The sequence below is a fragment of the Callithrix jacchus genome, chromosome 19 (genome assembly GCF_049354715.1).
Source record: "Callithrix jacchus isolate 240 chromosome 19, calJac240_pri, whole genome shotgun sequence".
In the NCBI taxonomy this organism is placed as follows: Eukaryota; Metazoa; Chordata; class Mammalia; order Primates; family Cebidae; genus Callithrix; species Callithrix jacchus.
In genome coordinates, this window is record NC_133520.1 from 31515885 (window position 1) to 31532867 (window position 16983).

General features: G+C 50.4%; 1 protein-coding gene across 50 annotated transcripts in view; it reads right to left on the minus strand.

Annotated features, from left to right (window-relative positions):
* PLEKHA6 (pleckstrin homology domain containing A6) overlaps nucleotides 1–16983 on the minus strand; it is a 159950-nt gene that overhangs the window by 18294 nt on the left and 124673 nt on the right. For 31 of the 50 annotated variants that reach the window (XM_078356930.1, XM_078356923.1, XM_078356927.1 and 28 more), the window contains 10 exons: nucleotides 13197–13277; nucleotides 12215–12283; nucleotides 10942–11022; nucleotides 10579–10728; nucleotides 9419–9514; nucleotides 7689–7800; nucleotides 6949–7088; nucleotides 5883–6032; nucleotides 4483–4612; nucleotides 4173–4279 (listed from right to left, as the gene is read on the minus strand). In XM_078356930.1, the coding sequence (XP_078213056.1) occupies nucleotides 4173–4279; nucleotides 4483–4612; nucleotides 5883–6032; nucleotides 6949–7088; nucleotides 7689–7800; nucleotides 9419–9514; nucleotides 10579–10728; nucleotides 10942–11022; nucleotides 12215–12283; nucleotides 13197–13277 (1116 nt within the window). The remainder of the gene's footprint in view (nucleotides 1–4172; nucleotides 4280–4482; nucleotides 4613–5882; nucleotides 6033–6948; nucleotides 7089–7688; nucleotides 7801–9418; nucleotides 9515–10578; nucleotides 10729–10941; nucleotides 11023–12214; nucleotides 12284–13196; nucleotides 13278–16983) is intronic. The other 19 variants (XM_078356942.1, XM_078356941.1, XM_078356932.1 and 16 more) reach the window with 3 other exon arrangements.

Here is a 16983-nt window from a genome sequence, read left to right on the forward strand (position 1 = left end):
AGACTGTCCTGACTTAGAGTCTTATCTCCTGTGGAGAAAGAGCTGAAATTGCATAAAAACAGACACAAGCTTTTATCATGCAAATGGCTGACCTGCAATGAACGATGCATGCACAGCCTGGCCAGGTGTCTACTGTTAAAGTGAGGGCATTGATTGGAAAAGAATGGGACTCTGAAACTTGGAATGGGGACATGTAGGAGGACCCTGATGAAGCTGGGGACATTGAGTTTGTAAACTCTTATGAACCTTTTTTGCCAGAAGGAACAGTTTTTTAATCCCAACAGTGGCAACATCCCCTCCCCAGCCCATGCTGCCATCAGCCTTTCCACTCTTTTCTGAGGAGGTAAACCCTGTGCTGCCTGAGGCCACAGTGATGGCCTCCCCAGAAGCAGTTGCCAGGCAAGATAATGTTGATTCTCCTTAGAAGGTACCCACAGCACCTCTGTGTGCTTCTAGACCTATAACTAGACTAAGTCCTGGTGGGCCCCTAGAGGTGAGGTTGAGAGTATGACCCATGAGGAGGTACACAACACTCAAAAACACTGTTAGAGTTCTCTAATTTATATAAACAGAAATCTGGAGAACAGGAATGGGAATGGATATTAAGGGTGTGGGATAATGGTGGAAGGAACACAGAGTTGGATTAGGCTGAATTTATTGATTTGGGCCCACTAAGGAGGGACTCTGCATTTAATGTTGCATCTCAGGGAGTTAAAAAAATATTCTAATAGTTTATTTGCTTGGTTAGCTGACATATGGATTAAAAGATAGCCCACTGTGAGCAAGCTGGAAAAGCCTGATCTCCCTTGGTTTAATGTAGATGAAGGGATCCAAAGGCTCAGGGTGATTGAGATGGTGGAATGGATTAGTGACTTTAGACCTACCCACTCCAGCTGGGAGGGTTCAGAAGATATACCATTGACCAATGCCTTGCAAAATAGATTTGTGAGAGCAGCACCTGCATCTTTGAAGAGACCTGGAATTGCTCTTCTCTGCATTTCAGATCTAATGGTGGAAACCACAGTCACTCAACTACAAAATTTAAATACTAAATACAATGGGAATAATGGAACTCAAGGTGGCAGGGGTCAAGTGGCAGCACTCAACTGTCAAAGGTAAGGTGAGTGTAGCTACTGCAATGTACAGCAGAGGCAAAAGGCACCAGAATAGTATGACTCATGTAGAGCTCTGGCAGTGGCTAATCACGGTGTTCCTAGAAGTGAAATTGATAGGAACCCTACTGTATTCCTACTTAATTTATACAAGTAGAAAACTTCTAAGTCAAATGAACAAAAGACTAATTTGAATTATAAAAACAGAGAATGGACAACCTCTCTATTTCCAGATTTGAGCCAGTTTACAGATGCAGAACCCCTTGAATGAAGGGGAGGCTGGGTCCTCTTGAGGAAGGAGCCTAATACATTACCAACAATTTATGCAGTGAATCTTTTTACATCCTTCCCCAAGGAGACCTCTGGCCTTTTACCAGGGTAACTGTGCAATGGGGAGAGGGAAATGATCAGACATTTTGGGGACTACTGGACAATGGCTCTGAGCTGATGTTGATTCCAGGGGACTCAAAACATCACTATGGTCCTCCAGTTAAAGTAGGGGCTTATGGAGGTCAGGTAATTAATGGAGTTTTAGCTCAGGACCAACTTACAGTGGGTCCCCAGACTTATCCTGTGGTCATTTCCCCAATGCAAGAATGTATAATTGGCACAGACATACTTAGCTACTGGCAGAACCCCCTCGTTGGCTCCCTGGCTGATAGGGTGATGGCTATTACGATGGGAAGGGCCAAATGCAAGACATTAGAGCTGCCTCTACCTATAAACATAGTAAATCAGAAACAATATCGCATCCCTGGAGGGACTGGGGCAATTAGTGCCACAATGAAGGACTTGAAAGATGCAGGGGTGGTGATTCCCACCACATCCCCGTTCAACTCTCCCATTTGGCCTGTGCAGAAGACACGTGGATCTCGGAGAATGGCAATGGATTATCATAAGCTTAATCAAGTGGTGACTCCAACTGCAGCTGCCTGTACCAGATGTGGTTTCATTGCTTGAGCAAATGAACACATCTCCTGGTACCTGGTACCAACATTGAGCCCTCGATATGGCTCCATTCCTCAGGGTGATCGGCCAGCTACCTGATGGCAGGTTGATTATGTTGGACCTCTTCCATCATGGAAAGGACAGAGGTTTGATCTCACTGGAAGAGACACTCACTCCAGATACGGGTTTGCCTATCCTGCACACAATGTTTCTGCCAAGACTACCATCCATGGACTCACGGAATGCCTTATCCACCGTCATGGTATTCCACACAGCATTGCCTCTGACCAAGGCATTCATTTCGCCGCTAAAGAAGTGTGGCAGTGAGCTCGTGCTCATGGAATTCACTGGTCTTACTATGTTCCCAATCATCCTGAAGCAGCTGGATTGACAGAACAGTGGAATGGCCTTTTGAAGTCACAATTACAACACCAGCTAGGTGGCAATACTTTGCAGGGCTGGGGCAAAGTTCTCCAGAAGGCTGTGTATGCTCTGAATTAGCAGCATCCAATATATGGTACTCTTTCTCCCATAGCCAGGATTTATGGGTCCAGGGATCAAGGGGTGGAAGTGGAAGTGGTACCACTCATCAACACCGCTAGTGATCCACTAGCAAAGGTTTTCCTTTCTATTCCCTCGACAATATGTTCTGCTGGCCTAGAGGTCTTAGTTCCAGAAGAAGGAATGCTGTCACCAGGAGACACAACAGCAATTCAATTAAGCTGGAAGTTAAGGTTGCCACCTGGACACTTTGGGCTCCTCCTAACTTTAAACCAACAGGCTAAGAAGAGAGTTACAGTGTTGGCTGGGGTGGCTGACCTGGACTATCAAGATGAAATCAGTCTACCACTCCACAACGGAGGTAAGGAAGCATATTCATGGAATACAGGAGATCCATTTGGGCATCTCTTAGTATTACCATGCCCTGTGATTAAAGTCAATGGGAAACTACCATAGCCCAATCCAGTCAGGACTGCAAATGGCCCAGATCCTTCAGGAATGAAGGTTTGGGTTACTCCACTAGCAAAAACACCATGACCTGCTGAGGTGCTTGCTGAAGGCAGAGGGAATACACAATGGGTGGCAGAAGAAGGTAGTCATTAATACCAGCTGTGGCCACGTGACCAGCAACAGAGACAGAGACTGTAAGGGTCATGGGTGTTTCCTCCTTCTTTTGCTAAAAATATGTTTGTGCATGTATACACTTGTGCTAAGGAAATATCTTTATTTCATTTCCTTTTCCTTTGTCATGTGACATAGGATTTGTTAACCTCACATCAGCGTTTGGGCATTGTTAACTTTATGCAATAGTATTTGTGTTGGGGACTGGTGCATTTCCCATTGTAGGAAGGATAGTTGTATTATGCTAGGTGTAATTATGACATTATCATTGTCTTTATTTGAAGATTACGTATGATCTCAGGAGAGGTATATAGGTCCAAGTTGACAAGGGGTGGACTTGTGATGGTTAATGCTGAGTGCCAGCTTGATTGGATTGAAGGACACAAAGTATTGATCCTGAGTGTGTCTGTGAGGGTGTTGCCAAAGGCGACTCAACACTTGAATTGGGGGACTGGGAAGGCAGATTCACCTTTACTCTGGTGGGCACAATCTAATCAGCTGCCAGTGAATACAAAGAAGGCAAAAAATCATGAAAAGGAGAGATGGGCCTAACCTCCCAGCCTACATCTTTCTCCTATGCTGGATGCTTCCTGCCCTCCAACACTGGACTCCAAGTTCTACAGTTTTGGGACGCAGACTGGCTCTCCTTGCTCCTCAGCTTGCAGACAGCCTATTATAGGACCTTGTGATTATATAAGTTAATACTTAATAAACTCCCCTTTATTTACAGATACATACACACACACACGTATCCTATTAGTTCTGTCCCTCTAGAGAACCCTAACTAATACAGCGTATCTCCCTCATCCCTGACACATCTCCCTGCAGGGAAGCTCCTCCTCCAGTGGGGCTCTTGCCCCTCCTCCCACATGTTCCACCTTCCTCTCCAGCCCTGAGTTTCTTGCACAGCAGAGGCAGATGTGTGGACACACACAGTCCCTGGGGCTCGCAGCCCAGCTCAGGCCTGCAAGAGCTCTCAGAGATACCCACCTGGGAGGACAGTCCGTTGGTGAGTCCATGGGCATTCCTCCTCACCACCGCTGATGGGGTCACCTCATCATCTGTGGGTGATTTTGTCCGAGGGGGCACAATGCCAACTGCAGAAAGACAGAGTAACCAGTGGGCCTCGTGGAGCACAGGAGAGCAGGAAGCCAGCTTTTCAGAGACAGGCTCAGCCCCATTCTCCACTGAGATTAAAAAGCCCAGGGTGGGGCACCAGGCTTTGGGTGTGAATGAGCATCCAGGGCTCCTCCCTGAGCAACCTTGCCTTACTTCTAGAGGAAGATGAGACAGAAAATACCTTTGTTGAGAGCTGCCTGCTTCTCTGCCTCTACCTCTTGCCTGGTGGGCACAAGGCTGATGTCTCTGGAGGTGTCCAGGGGTGATGTCTGGTGGGGGTCTTTCTTGCTTTGTTCATAGTTTGCCTTGGGCTGGGGAGAAAGGGTGAGAAGACAGTTGATGTTAGCATGGCCGCCAGTGATGTTTCTTTGTTTTGTAGTAGTTGAAGCTCAAACCCTTGAAGATAAAGGGAACAAGGAAATTCTGTGTGCCACCTGGGGGTCGGACAGGGATGCACTGGAGCTTCCCACCCATGTACTTTAAGGCTGGCCAATGACGGGCCATTTTGGGGAGTGAGAGCTCATGGCCTCTAAGAGGCCCCCCAACCTGACCAGTTATCTTGGCTGGCACTAAGAACCACACACTTGCTGTGAGCCAGAGTCAAGGAATGGCCAGTGTGGGGTGGAGGGGGTCTCTGAGGATCCTGTAGAGAATCCTACCAGAGACATAAGCAAATAGAACCAGGCGGGCCTTGGTGTCAGAATTTTAGGGAAATGAAAAGGGCACTTAGTGTGTGGGCTCACACAGTCAGGAGACTAGAAGAGGCCTCAGCCATCATCTGAGCCCCCTCTGCTTGTGGTACAGTTGAAGAATCTAAGCCTCAGTGAGGAGACTACAGAAAGAAGACCAGGCTAAAGGTCAGCAACTCCAGTTCTAGCCTAACTAGAGAGCAGAGGTCCCCTTTCTTCATCTGTCAAATACAGGTAACATTACCTGCTCTGCAAATCTCAGCAGGCGAACGCTCAAGGGTTATGCAAATTACACACAGCTACACCTAGATGAGCACATGTGTTTTCCAATTTTAGGCGCAGGACTCTTTCTACTCACCATACAACCTCTTCCAAGCCTAACTGCATATCTCCTGGATCTTGGCTAGGAATGCAGGTGAGAGAACGAGCCAGAAAAAGGGCCTGTATCCTTATGTTCCAGGGACTCATGAAACCCAAAGAGGATACAATACAAGGTGGAGGCAGAGAGAGAGCATGGGCGGAGTGGGGCCTGAGATGGGCACAGGAAGGGATTGGATTGGCACTGGTAGGAGTGTCACTCAGTTTCCATTGGCTGGTCATGTTGGTAGGGAGTGGGGCATAACGCTGGCTGCGCATGAGTCTGGGGGTGGGGCAGACAGTAACTCACATCCCCATTACCTACAGAAAGCAAAAAGGCACAGAAAGATAGCCTGTGTGATGGTGTCGACTATCCTTTCCTTATCCCAGAGTCCAGCTGGGCAGGGGCACTGTAGAAACCAAGCTTTGGGACTATTAATGGGGAAATGACTCCAGTGCCCTGCCTTGACCCCTCACCTAGCCCTCTGCCCCTTGTCCCCTACCCCACCCTCCAGGACCCAAGGGTGCTGGGTACCTGCCCCCTGGCTGTCTCGCCACTGCGATGCCAGGAAGGGGAGCTGGGGTAGGGCCAGAAGCGGCTCTCGCTAGGGAGTGGAGGGACGGCTGGAGGAGACTCCAGGGGGACGTAGGCTTTGGGGAGGGGAGGCCGAGGCGGGCCAGGTTCCTGAGGCAGACAGAAGCCAGAGCATTAGGAGGAACAAGAGCAGCCACTGTGAGAGCAGGAGAAAAGAGCGTTAGCAGGAGGCAGACAACAACATCGCTGGAGACCTGGGCAGGCCCCTGGGACAAATGCATTCCCACCATGGCCTGCAGAGAGTGCCAGCTCTGGAGCTAACTCTCTGCCCAACCTTTAAGGCCCTCCTTGACCCAGCCCCTACCTGTCTACCACTTCCCACTGCTCCCCAGGTTTTCCCAAAGCTCTCTCATTGCCTCACCCCCATGCCAGGCAGCTCCTTTCCCACCCCTTTGCTTTTACCCACTCTCCTGCCTAGAATGCCTTTCCCTTGTTCCTCTCCCTGTCTTGCTGCTCCACAGCCTGGTTTAGGCTCCACCCTCTGATGGAACATCAGGGCATTTAGTCTGAGCCATGTGGCTCAATATTGAGACATACACCATCATGTTCCTACAAATCGGTCTTAGTCCATGCGATGCTGGGCTCCCTGAGTGTATCTTTCTAAGACGGCCTCATGGCACCCCATGCCCAAAGTCGAGTCCCAGAAAACACTTGCTGACTAGGAAACTGCTCCCCACACGGACCCTCAATCCTCTCGCTATCCCGGCATCATCCTGGATTTAAATTCCTATGAAATGCATGCTGTCTGCTATCCAACCTGGTGCCCAGGAACAGGTTTTGCTGAAAGGGAGCTAAAGATGACAGATGGAGATAAGAACAGGTGAAGGGGAAACCTGGAGGGGAGTTCATAAAACAGGGGTGAGAATGACCTCCTTAGACAAAGAGCTCAAGCACTAGGGCTGGAGGCCTGTGGGGAAGAGATGGGCACAGAAGTTGTATAGTTTCAGACAGATGAGGATCCAGTCCTCCTTCCCCCACCTACCTTCTACTCCATTTCTCAGCTTACCTCGTTGGAACCAGGCTTGGTGGGGGACCCCTGAGAGCCCGACACCAGTGAAAAGGGGCTGAGGGGGCTGGTGAGGCTGGCAGAGCTGAGGGGGCTGGCCGGGCTATTGGAGCTGTAGGTGGCTGAGGGGCCAAGTCCTCCTTGGGGGAAACAGAAGGGGAGAGTGAGCGATGGAGGAGTGTGTGGCCTGCTGGGTAGACAGACACTGTGAGTGGAGGTAGGGGGAAAAACCAGACCCAGGGATGCGGAAGGGCAGACTTAGTCTCTCAGAGCCACCTGGGCCTGCTGAAGGGACTCATTACAGGTTCTGGGGCCACAGGCTGGCTGTTGAGAGTTGTGCTGCCGTGGGGAAGATGGTAGATGGAAATGACACTGTTGTCCCTGAGGTGTCAAGGAAAGCCAGCCTGAGGTCGCAGGGCTCAAGGAAAACTCTAAGGTAGGGTTCACAGGTCACCAGTGGGCCCATGTGCTTGGGGGCTGGGGAGGCTCAGGTGCTTTTGACCTTTTTTGGAGAGGACTCTAGAGTATCAGGGTCAACAGTGTCTCTGAGTTGTCTACTTGGTCTATTCTGGGGCAGGGAGCGGAGAGCCCTACCTACCACCCTAGAACCCAGGGGAAGATTCTGGAATCCCAAGAAGGCCCTGCCTGGCTCTGAACACAGTGTGAGCTGGCAGGTGTGGGATGGAGGCCAGAAATACTGGAGCACTCCTGGTGAGGCAAGCAGCCCAGGAGGCACCCACCTCTGTGCTTGGCAGTGTCTGTGCCCCGGGAGGGGTTGTTCTTCCTCAGCCCCTCCATCACGTCCTGGATCCTCCAGATCTCCTTTTGGATTTGCCGGTTCAGCACCTCATTCTGAAGCAGCCACTCAGACAGTCAAAGGGAATGGCCATGATGAGTGTCCCGCCCTCTCCTTCCGCCCAGGCCTCTTGGAACCCACATTCCTTTGGGCCAGCAGGAGACAGACGCCCTGTACACACACACACACACACACACACACACACACACACACACCCCTCCAGAAGTCATCTTTCTCATGGACAGCCTCTGCTCTTCAGCCTCTAGGAGATGCACCCCAGAATTGACTGAGTCTCCGAACCAAGACTGAGGACCCACCCTTCTGAGTTCCCCCGGGGGGACCAGGTGGTCTTAGAGTGAATGCCCATCTAAGTAAACACTTTATGGTATATCCTGTTTTTCATGGGGCAAGAACTTCCATTTCACTGCTTTTCTTCACATCCAGACAGCCCTTTTCTAACACCCACTTCCAGCGTATACCTAAAGAGTCGTGAATTTAATTACACTTGACACTCTGAAACGTAAGAGCTTCCATTTATTTAGCATCCCTCAGCACCAGGCACTGTGGTAAGTGCTTTGCGCATACAGCGCTAACTTATTTCGGCTGCTCGACTCTAGGAGGGAAGGGCAGCAGCTGTCCCCTTTTCAGAGATGAAGAGACTCACACCCAAGGCCATTTATTGAGTAAGCAGCATCACCATCATCTAAATATGGGTCTATTTGGACTCAAAAGTTGGTGCTCTTGACCACAACCCTATCCCCGCTCCTAAAATGTCTGTTTCAAGTGAGGCTTGGCCACGGAACGTGGTGGTATTTGAGCCCTCTGGACCAGGCGAGTCTTCACTTCACCCTACCTACCAGGTGAGTGGCATTACCATGAAGGAAACAGAAGAAAATGGGGGAAACCAGGGTGTTAAGTGCATCAGAAAGATAGGGCTTACAACCTAGCTAGAAAAGAGGCAGGGCCTGGGTGAAGAAGTGACAGAGGAAAGGAAAGAATAAGAACTCCCCAAGATCATCAGGTCCATCCTCCTGCCTCTCAGAAGATGGTTTCTAAACCATCTCAGGAAGAAAAGCCTCTTTTCTGTCTAAACATTCCTGAGCAGATTGCTCCTGCACCACCCACTCTTCTAAAGCCTGAGCTATTTATGCTGTTTTTAAATACTGCTGGGCATGGTGGCTCATGCCTGCAATCCCAGCACTTTGCAAGGCTAAGGTAGGAGGATCACCTGAACTCAGGAGTTTGAGACCAGCCCGGCCAACAGAGGGAGACCCTGTCTCTATGAAAAATTTAAAAATTAGCAGGGCATGATGGTTCATGACTGTGGTCCTAGCTACTCAGTAGGCTGAGGTGGGAAGATCGCTTGAGCCCAGGGCAGTCAAGGCTGCAGTGAACTGTGATTGTGCCACTGCACTCCAACCTGGACGACAGAGCAAGACCCCATCCCAAGAGAAAAAAAAATCCTTTCAGTCATAAAACACCTTGTATCTAACTGAAGTCTCCCAAGCTTCACTTTAGCTCCTCCCATTATGAGATGAAACTAACGTGTCCCATTATCTTCAGTCTGAAACGTACAGTCTGTATCGATGGCCTGAGCCTTTGCTTTTGTCTCGAGGCCGAATCCTCATCTTTAGTCACAACCCAACCCCTGCCGGCTTAGGGACCCTTCTTCACCTGGGTGTCCAAATTGAGCTGCTCCCAGAGGTCATCATGCAGAGCAGAGACCTCAGACTCCAGGTGCTCATACTCCATGGTGCTGTTCGTCAGGGCCTGCAAGGGAAGAGGTGTTCATCACCAAAGCATTCCTCCTTATTCTGTAACAGATTTTCACACCTCTGGTACCCTGGAGCCAGGATATCAGAGGCGTGAAAATCTGGGGAGAAGGGCATGGAGGGACTGAAGGAGAGGGGTGCCAGTCTGAGGCATTCTGATGACAGCCAAACACTAGCTTTACAAGAGATGTAACAACCCATCCCACTACGAACTGAGATAAAGGGAAAATGAAAAGGGGATAATATCACCTTCATATCCTCCTATTCTCCCCAGATTAGGGAATAGAAAGTGGAGGGCATAGCTGGGAGACACAAGACCCCATCTCTACAAATTACAAAAGTTAGCTGGGCATGGTGGTGCATCCCTATAGTCCTAGCTACTTGGGGGCTGGGCAGGAGGATCACTTGAGACCTGGAGGTCGAGATTGCAGTGAGCTGTGTTTGCGCCACTGCACTCCACTGTGGGTAACAGAGTGAGACCCTGTCCTTAAAAATAATAATAATTTATTATTATTATTTTAAAGTGGAGGGCAAAGAGAAGAGAGCCTGAGGGAGGACATGTGTTCTCCAGAGGTTAGAGAGCTTCCTCCTTTCCAGGCCATGCTTTTGCGGGGCTTTTGCTGCTGCTTCCTGGAGCCATTCTCAAGCAGTCTGTGCTGGAAGGTCTGCCCTAACCCACTGGGAGGCAGTGACCAGGGCAGCAGCCTTTTTGCCAGTGCTTTGCATCTCCAAGGGAGAAGACAGAAGTGGGCAGCAGAGGTGTTAGCGTAGCCAAGGAAATAAGTGACTCACAACTTCACGCTGTCCCAAAGAAATCCTGGTACAGGCAGTTTGTGGGAAATAAGCTCATTTCCTCAGTGGATCTTGGAATGAGCAGGCTGGCTGACGTGCTGTTTATTTGCAAGGCAGTGATGAGGTTTTTGTTTATGCTCCTCTGCACGGGAGTACCCTGCTCTTGTCCTCTGAGGACAACTGGACTAGGACAGCACAAGCTGGGAGGTGGTGGCCCTCCTGTCTAGTGCCAATTGGGGGATGGGTACACAAACCCTGTGCCCCAGTTACCGTGGTCGCCTGAGACAGCTCCACGCGGATGTTGATGAGCTGGTTCTGCAGCGACTCCTTTTTGTGCAGAAGCTTCTCTGGGTAGGTGGGCTGGCTCCCAAACATCTCCAGCTCCTGGTGGGTCCCCATCAAGGCACTTTCCAGGCTCTCCTGAAGAAAGGCAAGGGAATGGCATGGGCAGCCCTGACAGCTCCTCTCTGGGATGGAAGAGCAGAGGCCCGAGCCCTTAGAGGCTCACCAGGGAGCTGAGTGGAGGCTGTCCTTGCTTTGTCGGCTTCATCAGGATGGAGACAGCAGCCCACAGCCTTCTCCAAGCCAGCCCCGCCCATGCACCCCAGCTTAAAGCCACCCCCAGCTTCTCACCTTCTCAGCTCGGAGCTGCTGCACCAGCCGGTCCTGCTCCCTCACCACCTTGTTCTGCTCACACAATTTTCCCAGCAGCTTCTAGGGGCCCAGAGAGTGGGGATGGAGAGGGAGAAAGAAGGGGATGAAGGACATAGTTTGATGGAAACCTGGGAGTTGGGTTACAGGGCCTGGCCTCTGGATATGTCCTCCTTTCCCCTGCTGAGGAACCCTGGACCTTCACCTAGACCTTGGTGGCTCCTAAGAAGAAGACGGATCTTCATCTTGGGAGGAAGTGAGTTGGGTCGAGAGGGCTGAGAGCCGTGTTAAACTCTGACACCCCTGTCCTTCCAAGGGTCGAAATTCACAAAGGACTGGGGAGATGATATGACCTCATTTCCTAGGCTGGGTGTCAGAACAAGCAGTCTTAGAAAAGCAGTGGGTAATAGAAACTGTCCCTCAGCCCCACAGAAGCTTCTCCCTTCCCTCTCAAGATCCTGTTCTTCCTCCTCCCTCCAAAGTCTCAGGATGGCTGAGCCTCTGTCTGAGGTCTAGTCCTGTCAGGAAGGAACTTCTCCCAGTCTCACTGGGCAGATCCACTACCCAAGTAGGGCCCATGGTGATGGGGAGCAGACGGGTGAGGCCAGAAGGAGGGCTCATGCTTTCCTAGTCCACACCTTCATTTATGCCATTCCTCAAATACCTGCTTTGCTCCTTGCTGCTGAGTCAGATTTTACCCTCTGGGCCTTTTAACTTCAAGGCCCAACTCAGTGCTACTTGTTTTGTCCCTGAACTTCAGCCCACCTGGCCTTACTTCCCTGCCCCTGGCAGAACCTATTGGGGCTCCCCTTTACCAGGTGAATACGTGTTACCACCTCCTGCTGCTACCTGGCGCCTCCCACTACCCTGAAGCTCCCTGAGGGCAGGGGCAGAGCTGTATTCTCCTTTCTAGTCAACTGTAGGGACTAATACCATGCTGGGCAGAGTGGACTGATCTAACCCCCAACAAAGTCTGCATTCCCGTTACAAGCAGATCCCACTGCTGTAGGCAAGAGGGCAGAGCGCTCAGTGGAGAAACGGATACAGCCACCATGGGAGGGAAGGGTGAGTAGGTGGTAGATCAGAAAAGAAGGGGGATGAGGAGGAGGCAGGCGGAATCTTGTGGTGAGAGAAGACATGAATCAAAGGTAGGAAGAGCCACCAGAAGAAGAGAGATGGATGGAGAGAGAGCCCCCACAAAGGATAGCAGCAGGAGGCTGGAGGGGAGGGAGGGAGCAGGGAGCTCTGCTCTTACATCTGTGTCTTGCTCGTTTAACTTGTAGGTGTGGAGGCTGTCCCGGAACACTTCTGGATATGGAGGGACCTGCAGAAACATGAGGCCGGTTACTGCAGCAGGGGTAGGATGAGGGTTCGCAGGGATAGGAGGCTGACATCACATTCCTGCTCTGCTCCTGCCAGAGACCGTGGTCCATCACCTCTGGTGGCTTCTGTTTCAGGGACCTCATTCTTCATCCCCTGGCTGGACGCCTGGGATGGCCTGGCCTAACCCCATCCCAGTTGTCCTAGGCTGACTCTGGAGAGATCAGAACTCTGCTTGAGTCACGCTCTGTATTTCCTCTCCCCCAAGCACTAGGATCTGCTAAGAGGGACTGCAGAGTGTGTTACTCCCAATGGCTTGTCAGTAACCACCATGAGGACATCAGTGAATTCATGGCTGTCTGTGGGAATAGGAAATAGGAGAATGGTAGGAATGAGCATTGGGAACAGTTGAAAACTGTTGCTCTAGTAGATTGAACGCCAATCACAGGGCTTGTGTCTAAACAAAAATTGGCAAGAATTCACAAGGGTCTCTGGGTCCAGCAAATGCTACCTAGCCTTGACACCACATTTGATGACCACAGCACATTCTATAAACCTTTGATATTAGATGATTCCATTACGCCCATCATGCCTTTAACCCCAGCGATGTCTGTCAAGATATTACAAATATGAAATCGAAATCAGAACACTAAGGAGCAGAGTTGTGATCCCCAGCATGGCATGAGATGTTGGTGCTGGCTATTTTGATGGTTTGGGAAATGGGCCTTGGGTTTACCCATGAAAGTGAAGAATGGAGGTGACATAGTGGAATTAGGGAAGGAAGACCAGGCCAAGCCTGTCTCCAGGCAGATGAGCAGGTTGGGTGGCGTGAGCCTCATCCTAGATGGGTGACTCAACCATGCAAAAGCAGCTGAAATGGCATTGGCAGGGACCATGCTGCCAGGCAGAGGTCTTACTTGCATGAAGAGTTGGGACCTGGGGGAGGAGTTTTCCACCATGCGGTTCACCATACTGATGAGAGTCTCGCTCTCACTCATCTGCAGCAGAGGAAGGAACGAACTATTCACACTCTGACCCACGTGTCAGTATCTCCCCTTCACCCACCTGTGCTTGTTTCCCAGGAAACAGGGGAGGGCAGCTCTCCCAGTACCCTGGGCTTGCCCTCACCCTTCGTGACCTCTGTTTCAGGACCAGCACTAAAGTGATCCTTGCAGAAAGGCCACAGAATGGTCCGGGAGGCCACTGGGCCCTTGCTGGAGGCACTGCAGAGGCCCTGCCCGGTGACCCTTCCCCAGGGTGACTGGCTGTTGTGGGTCCTGTCCACATTGGCTACGGTTGTCATTTCCCTGCCCTGATCTCATTTCTCACACTACTTTGGACAAAGACCACAGAGGCAGTTGGAAGGCTGCTCGCCCCAAACTTGAACTAAGTGAAACAACCAAAAAAGAAACTCTAGAACCTGCTCTTTGGATGGGCCACCACAGATACAGAGGCCCGGCCCCTCTCCCTGTCCCTGCCCACCCTCGGCTCTAGTGCAGAAAGTGCTAAACACGGTTTCCAGAGCTGGGCTGGCAGCATCCATGATGATCTCAGATGATGCTAGGGAGCAAACGAGGAGGCCAAAACAAGCGAGCCACGTTAAAGGGACACCGGGCTCTCCAACACGTTCTTTCTATTTCAAGAGTCTTTAGGAACATGGAAGTGGAAAGACTATTTGCCAATTTAAAAAAAAAAGAGAGAAATGGGAAAAGGGAGTGGATGAAGAGGAAGAGAAAGGAGGGGTGGGAGAAAGCGTGAGCCAACCAGATCAACCAGAAATGCCGTCATTTACCCCACTGGTTTCAATGGGAAAGAACCAAAAAGGGAAAATATCAGGGAATGTCCTTGGCTGTGTCCCTTTAACTCCATTGCTCTACAGGGGAAGGCAGTAGAAGACAGAGGGAGTTGTGCAGGGAAAGCTTTCTGGGAGAGAAAGTGAATGAGGAAGGGAGGAATGAGCCACATTAGGGAAGATTATCTGGGGCTCCCGTTCAGAGGGTCCCCTGTGTTTATTCCATTATCTCCAATCTCAGTTGTACCCACACTGTCCTTTCTTCCTCTTACCCCTTTTAGGCAACAGCCTGAATGCAGCCTTGCTTCTACATGTTGTAGGCTGGGCAAGGGCACCCACCACCCCGGTATTTCCTCTCCCCCAAGCACTAGGATCTGCTGCTAAGAGGGACTACAGGGTGTGGAGCTCCCAGTGGATACACCGTGGTATCCGTGAGATATCAGTGAACACCGTGAGAACATCAGTGAACCTGAGTCTGCAGCATTTCAATAGGCTTTCTGAGGAACTGATTTTCTACATCTTTAGTCCTGGAATGAAAGGGCCTTGAGGGCCAGGAGCCATCCCTGCACAGTCAACTGTGGGTATCTCATTCTTTCCCCAACAAGCAGATCTAGAGAAGTAGAGGGAGCAAGCAGGAGTGTTCTCATCCTGGCCTGTTCCCACCTGGGCTGCGGCTTTGGGGATCTTTCAGCCCAGGTGGGTCTTCCCTCTAGGAGGATTCTTGTGTGCTACCTTCTTTCTCTCCAAAATGTTAGATTTTGTAAGAAAGCACCTAACCCCCTGCCTCATACACAGTAAGTAGTGCTCATTGATATTTTTAAGTTTTGGAAAAACAAAATAATAACAGCAACAAGTGGTGGTCCCACTTCTTGCCGATGCCTGACAAAGAGCTCTCGTATCCACTCCCACTGGATTCTCCCAATAAATCTGTGAGGTTGAAAGGAAAGGGCAGGTTCTACAATGCCCATTTTATGATTGAGAAAACAAAGACCCAGAGAGACTGTGACATTTCCAAGATTTAAAAAAGAAAAATCCTTGTAAATGGCAGAGCGAGAAGCACAGCAGCAGTGTCTGACTCTTCTCATCATACAAGGCTGCCTTTTAAGAGTATTATCCTTGGCCAGGTATGGCAGCTTACGCATATTATCCTAGCACTTTGAGAGACAGAGGCGAGAGGATCGCTTGAAGCTGGGAGTTTGAGACCAGGCTGACCAACACAGTGGGACACCCATTTCTGCAAAAAAAAATTGTTTAATTAGCCAGGTGTGGTGGTTGCACACCTGTCTGTAGTCCTAGCTGCTCACGAGGCTGAGGTGGGAGGATCGCTTGAGCCCGGAGGTGGAGTTTGCAGTGAGCTGATTGTGCCACTGTACTCCAGCCTGGGGAACAGAGTAAGATCCTGTCTCAAAAGAAAACACAAAAAAGAATAATACCCTTTATCCATGAGGGAGTCCTCTGGAAGGCTATTTCTGAAGCCCCCAGCCTAATGGCCCAGCCCCTCTGTGAGGATAAAAGCTCCCAGGAAGGGACCCTGCTGTCTGCTTGAATGCTTGGACAGATGGGCTTTGTGGATGGAGTAGAAAGCTAATCACAAGGGTGACAGGGAGGACAGCTTGCCCAGGAACCTGGAGGCAGGCGGGCATGAGCCTGCTCCTCAATCCCACAAGGCACCTCAGATCCTGCTTCCCATCAACAACAGCCTAGGCTTCCCTGCCCTGCTCCGAATTGGAATCCTGAGATCTATACTCACATGGCCCGGAATGCTCATGGTGTGGACACAATGGGCTGCTTCCGGAGCCGGAATGCAATAGGAGCCATCCCTGCTTATTGAACTGTGGACACTAGTGCTTCCTGGTGCCTGAGGCATATTACAAAATCGAAGTGAGACATCAACCTGAAGGTCCAGTGAGACAGGAGGTGGGTCACATGGCTTGTGACTAGAAGAACCAACAGTTGCAGCTACAGCATCTGATTTTAAATGCGTGTTTTTCCTGCAACTTTAAGAGCATGAACTCATCCTAATGAGGTCTGACGCCAGCTTTGTCACACCTTAGCTGTAAACTGGGTCAAAAGCTCAGAGTCACATTCCAAGTTCGGCTGTTCACTGGCTGTGCGATCTCGGCATGTTATTCAACCTCTCTGTGCTTTGGTTTCCTCAGCTGTAAAATGGGGATAATGGCAGTACCCACCTTGCAGGGTTGTAATGAAGACTGAGTGAGTTAGAGATCTGAAAAGTGCATAGAATAGAACGGGGCATGGAGGAGGCCTCCCATTATTGTAGCCATTGTGATTTCCACCCTCCCAGGCTGCCTCCACAGGACAGTGTGCACTTCTAGGCCACGGTTTGTAGCACAGATCTGAACTTAGGATTATGTGCTTGTATAAATGCCCAGCATAATGACCCCCTTGCCTGTCTAATCTCAGTCTCACAGCTTAAAAGGCAAGAAAGGGTTCGAGCCCTGGAGCAGAGACCAGGAGGCGACGCTGGCATCTCCTGGAGCGCTCACTGCCTCTTCAGCTTGCTCACCTGGAAAACTGGGTTGATGATACTACCTCTGTCTGCAAGGAATTCCCAGGATTGCATGAGCTGTGTATGCAAAGGGGCTTTTGGAGGAACTAACGAATACACTGATTGAATACTGCTTTTAAAATCATCCTAGAGAGGGTCTGTAGGCCTCAGTTTACCAATTATAGAGTTGAGCAGCAACCTGTGAAATATGATCCGACAATGTCCCAGATTCAGGTTGAACTAAATCCCTAGCATTTTAGGCCCAGCCTAGAGCTCCCTCCTCCTCGCCAGCAAAAATGCAAATTCCCACCTGCCCCCTGGGGGCAGTTCCTTCTGAGCTGAGCACTGGAGAAATAAGAGGTGGCATTAATTATTCATGTGCCTACTTATTATGCTTCTTTCC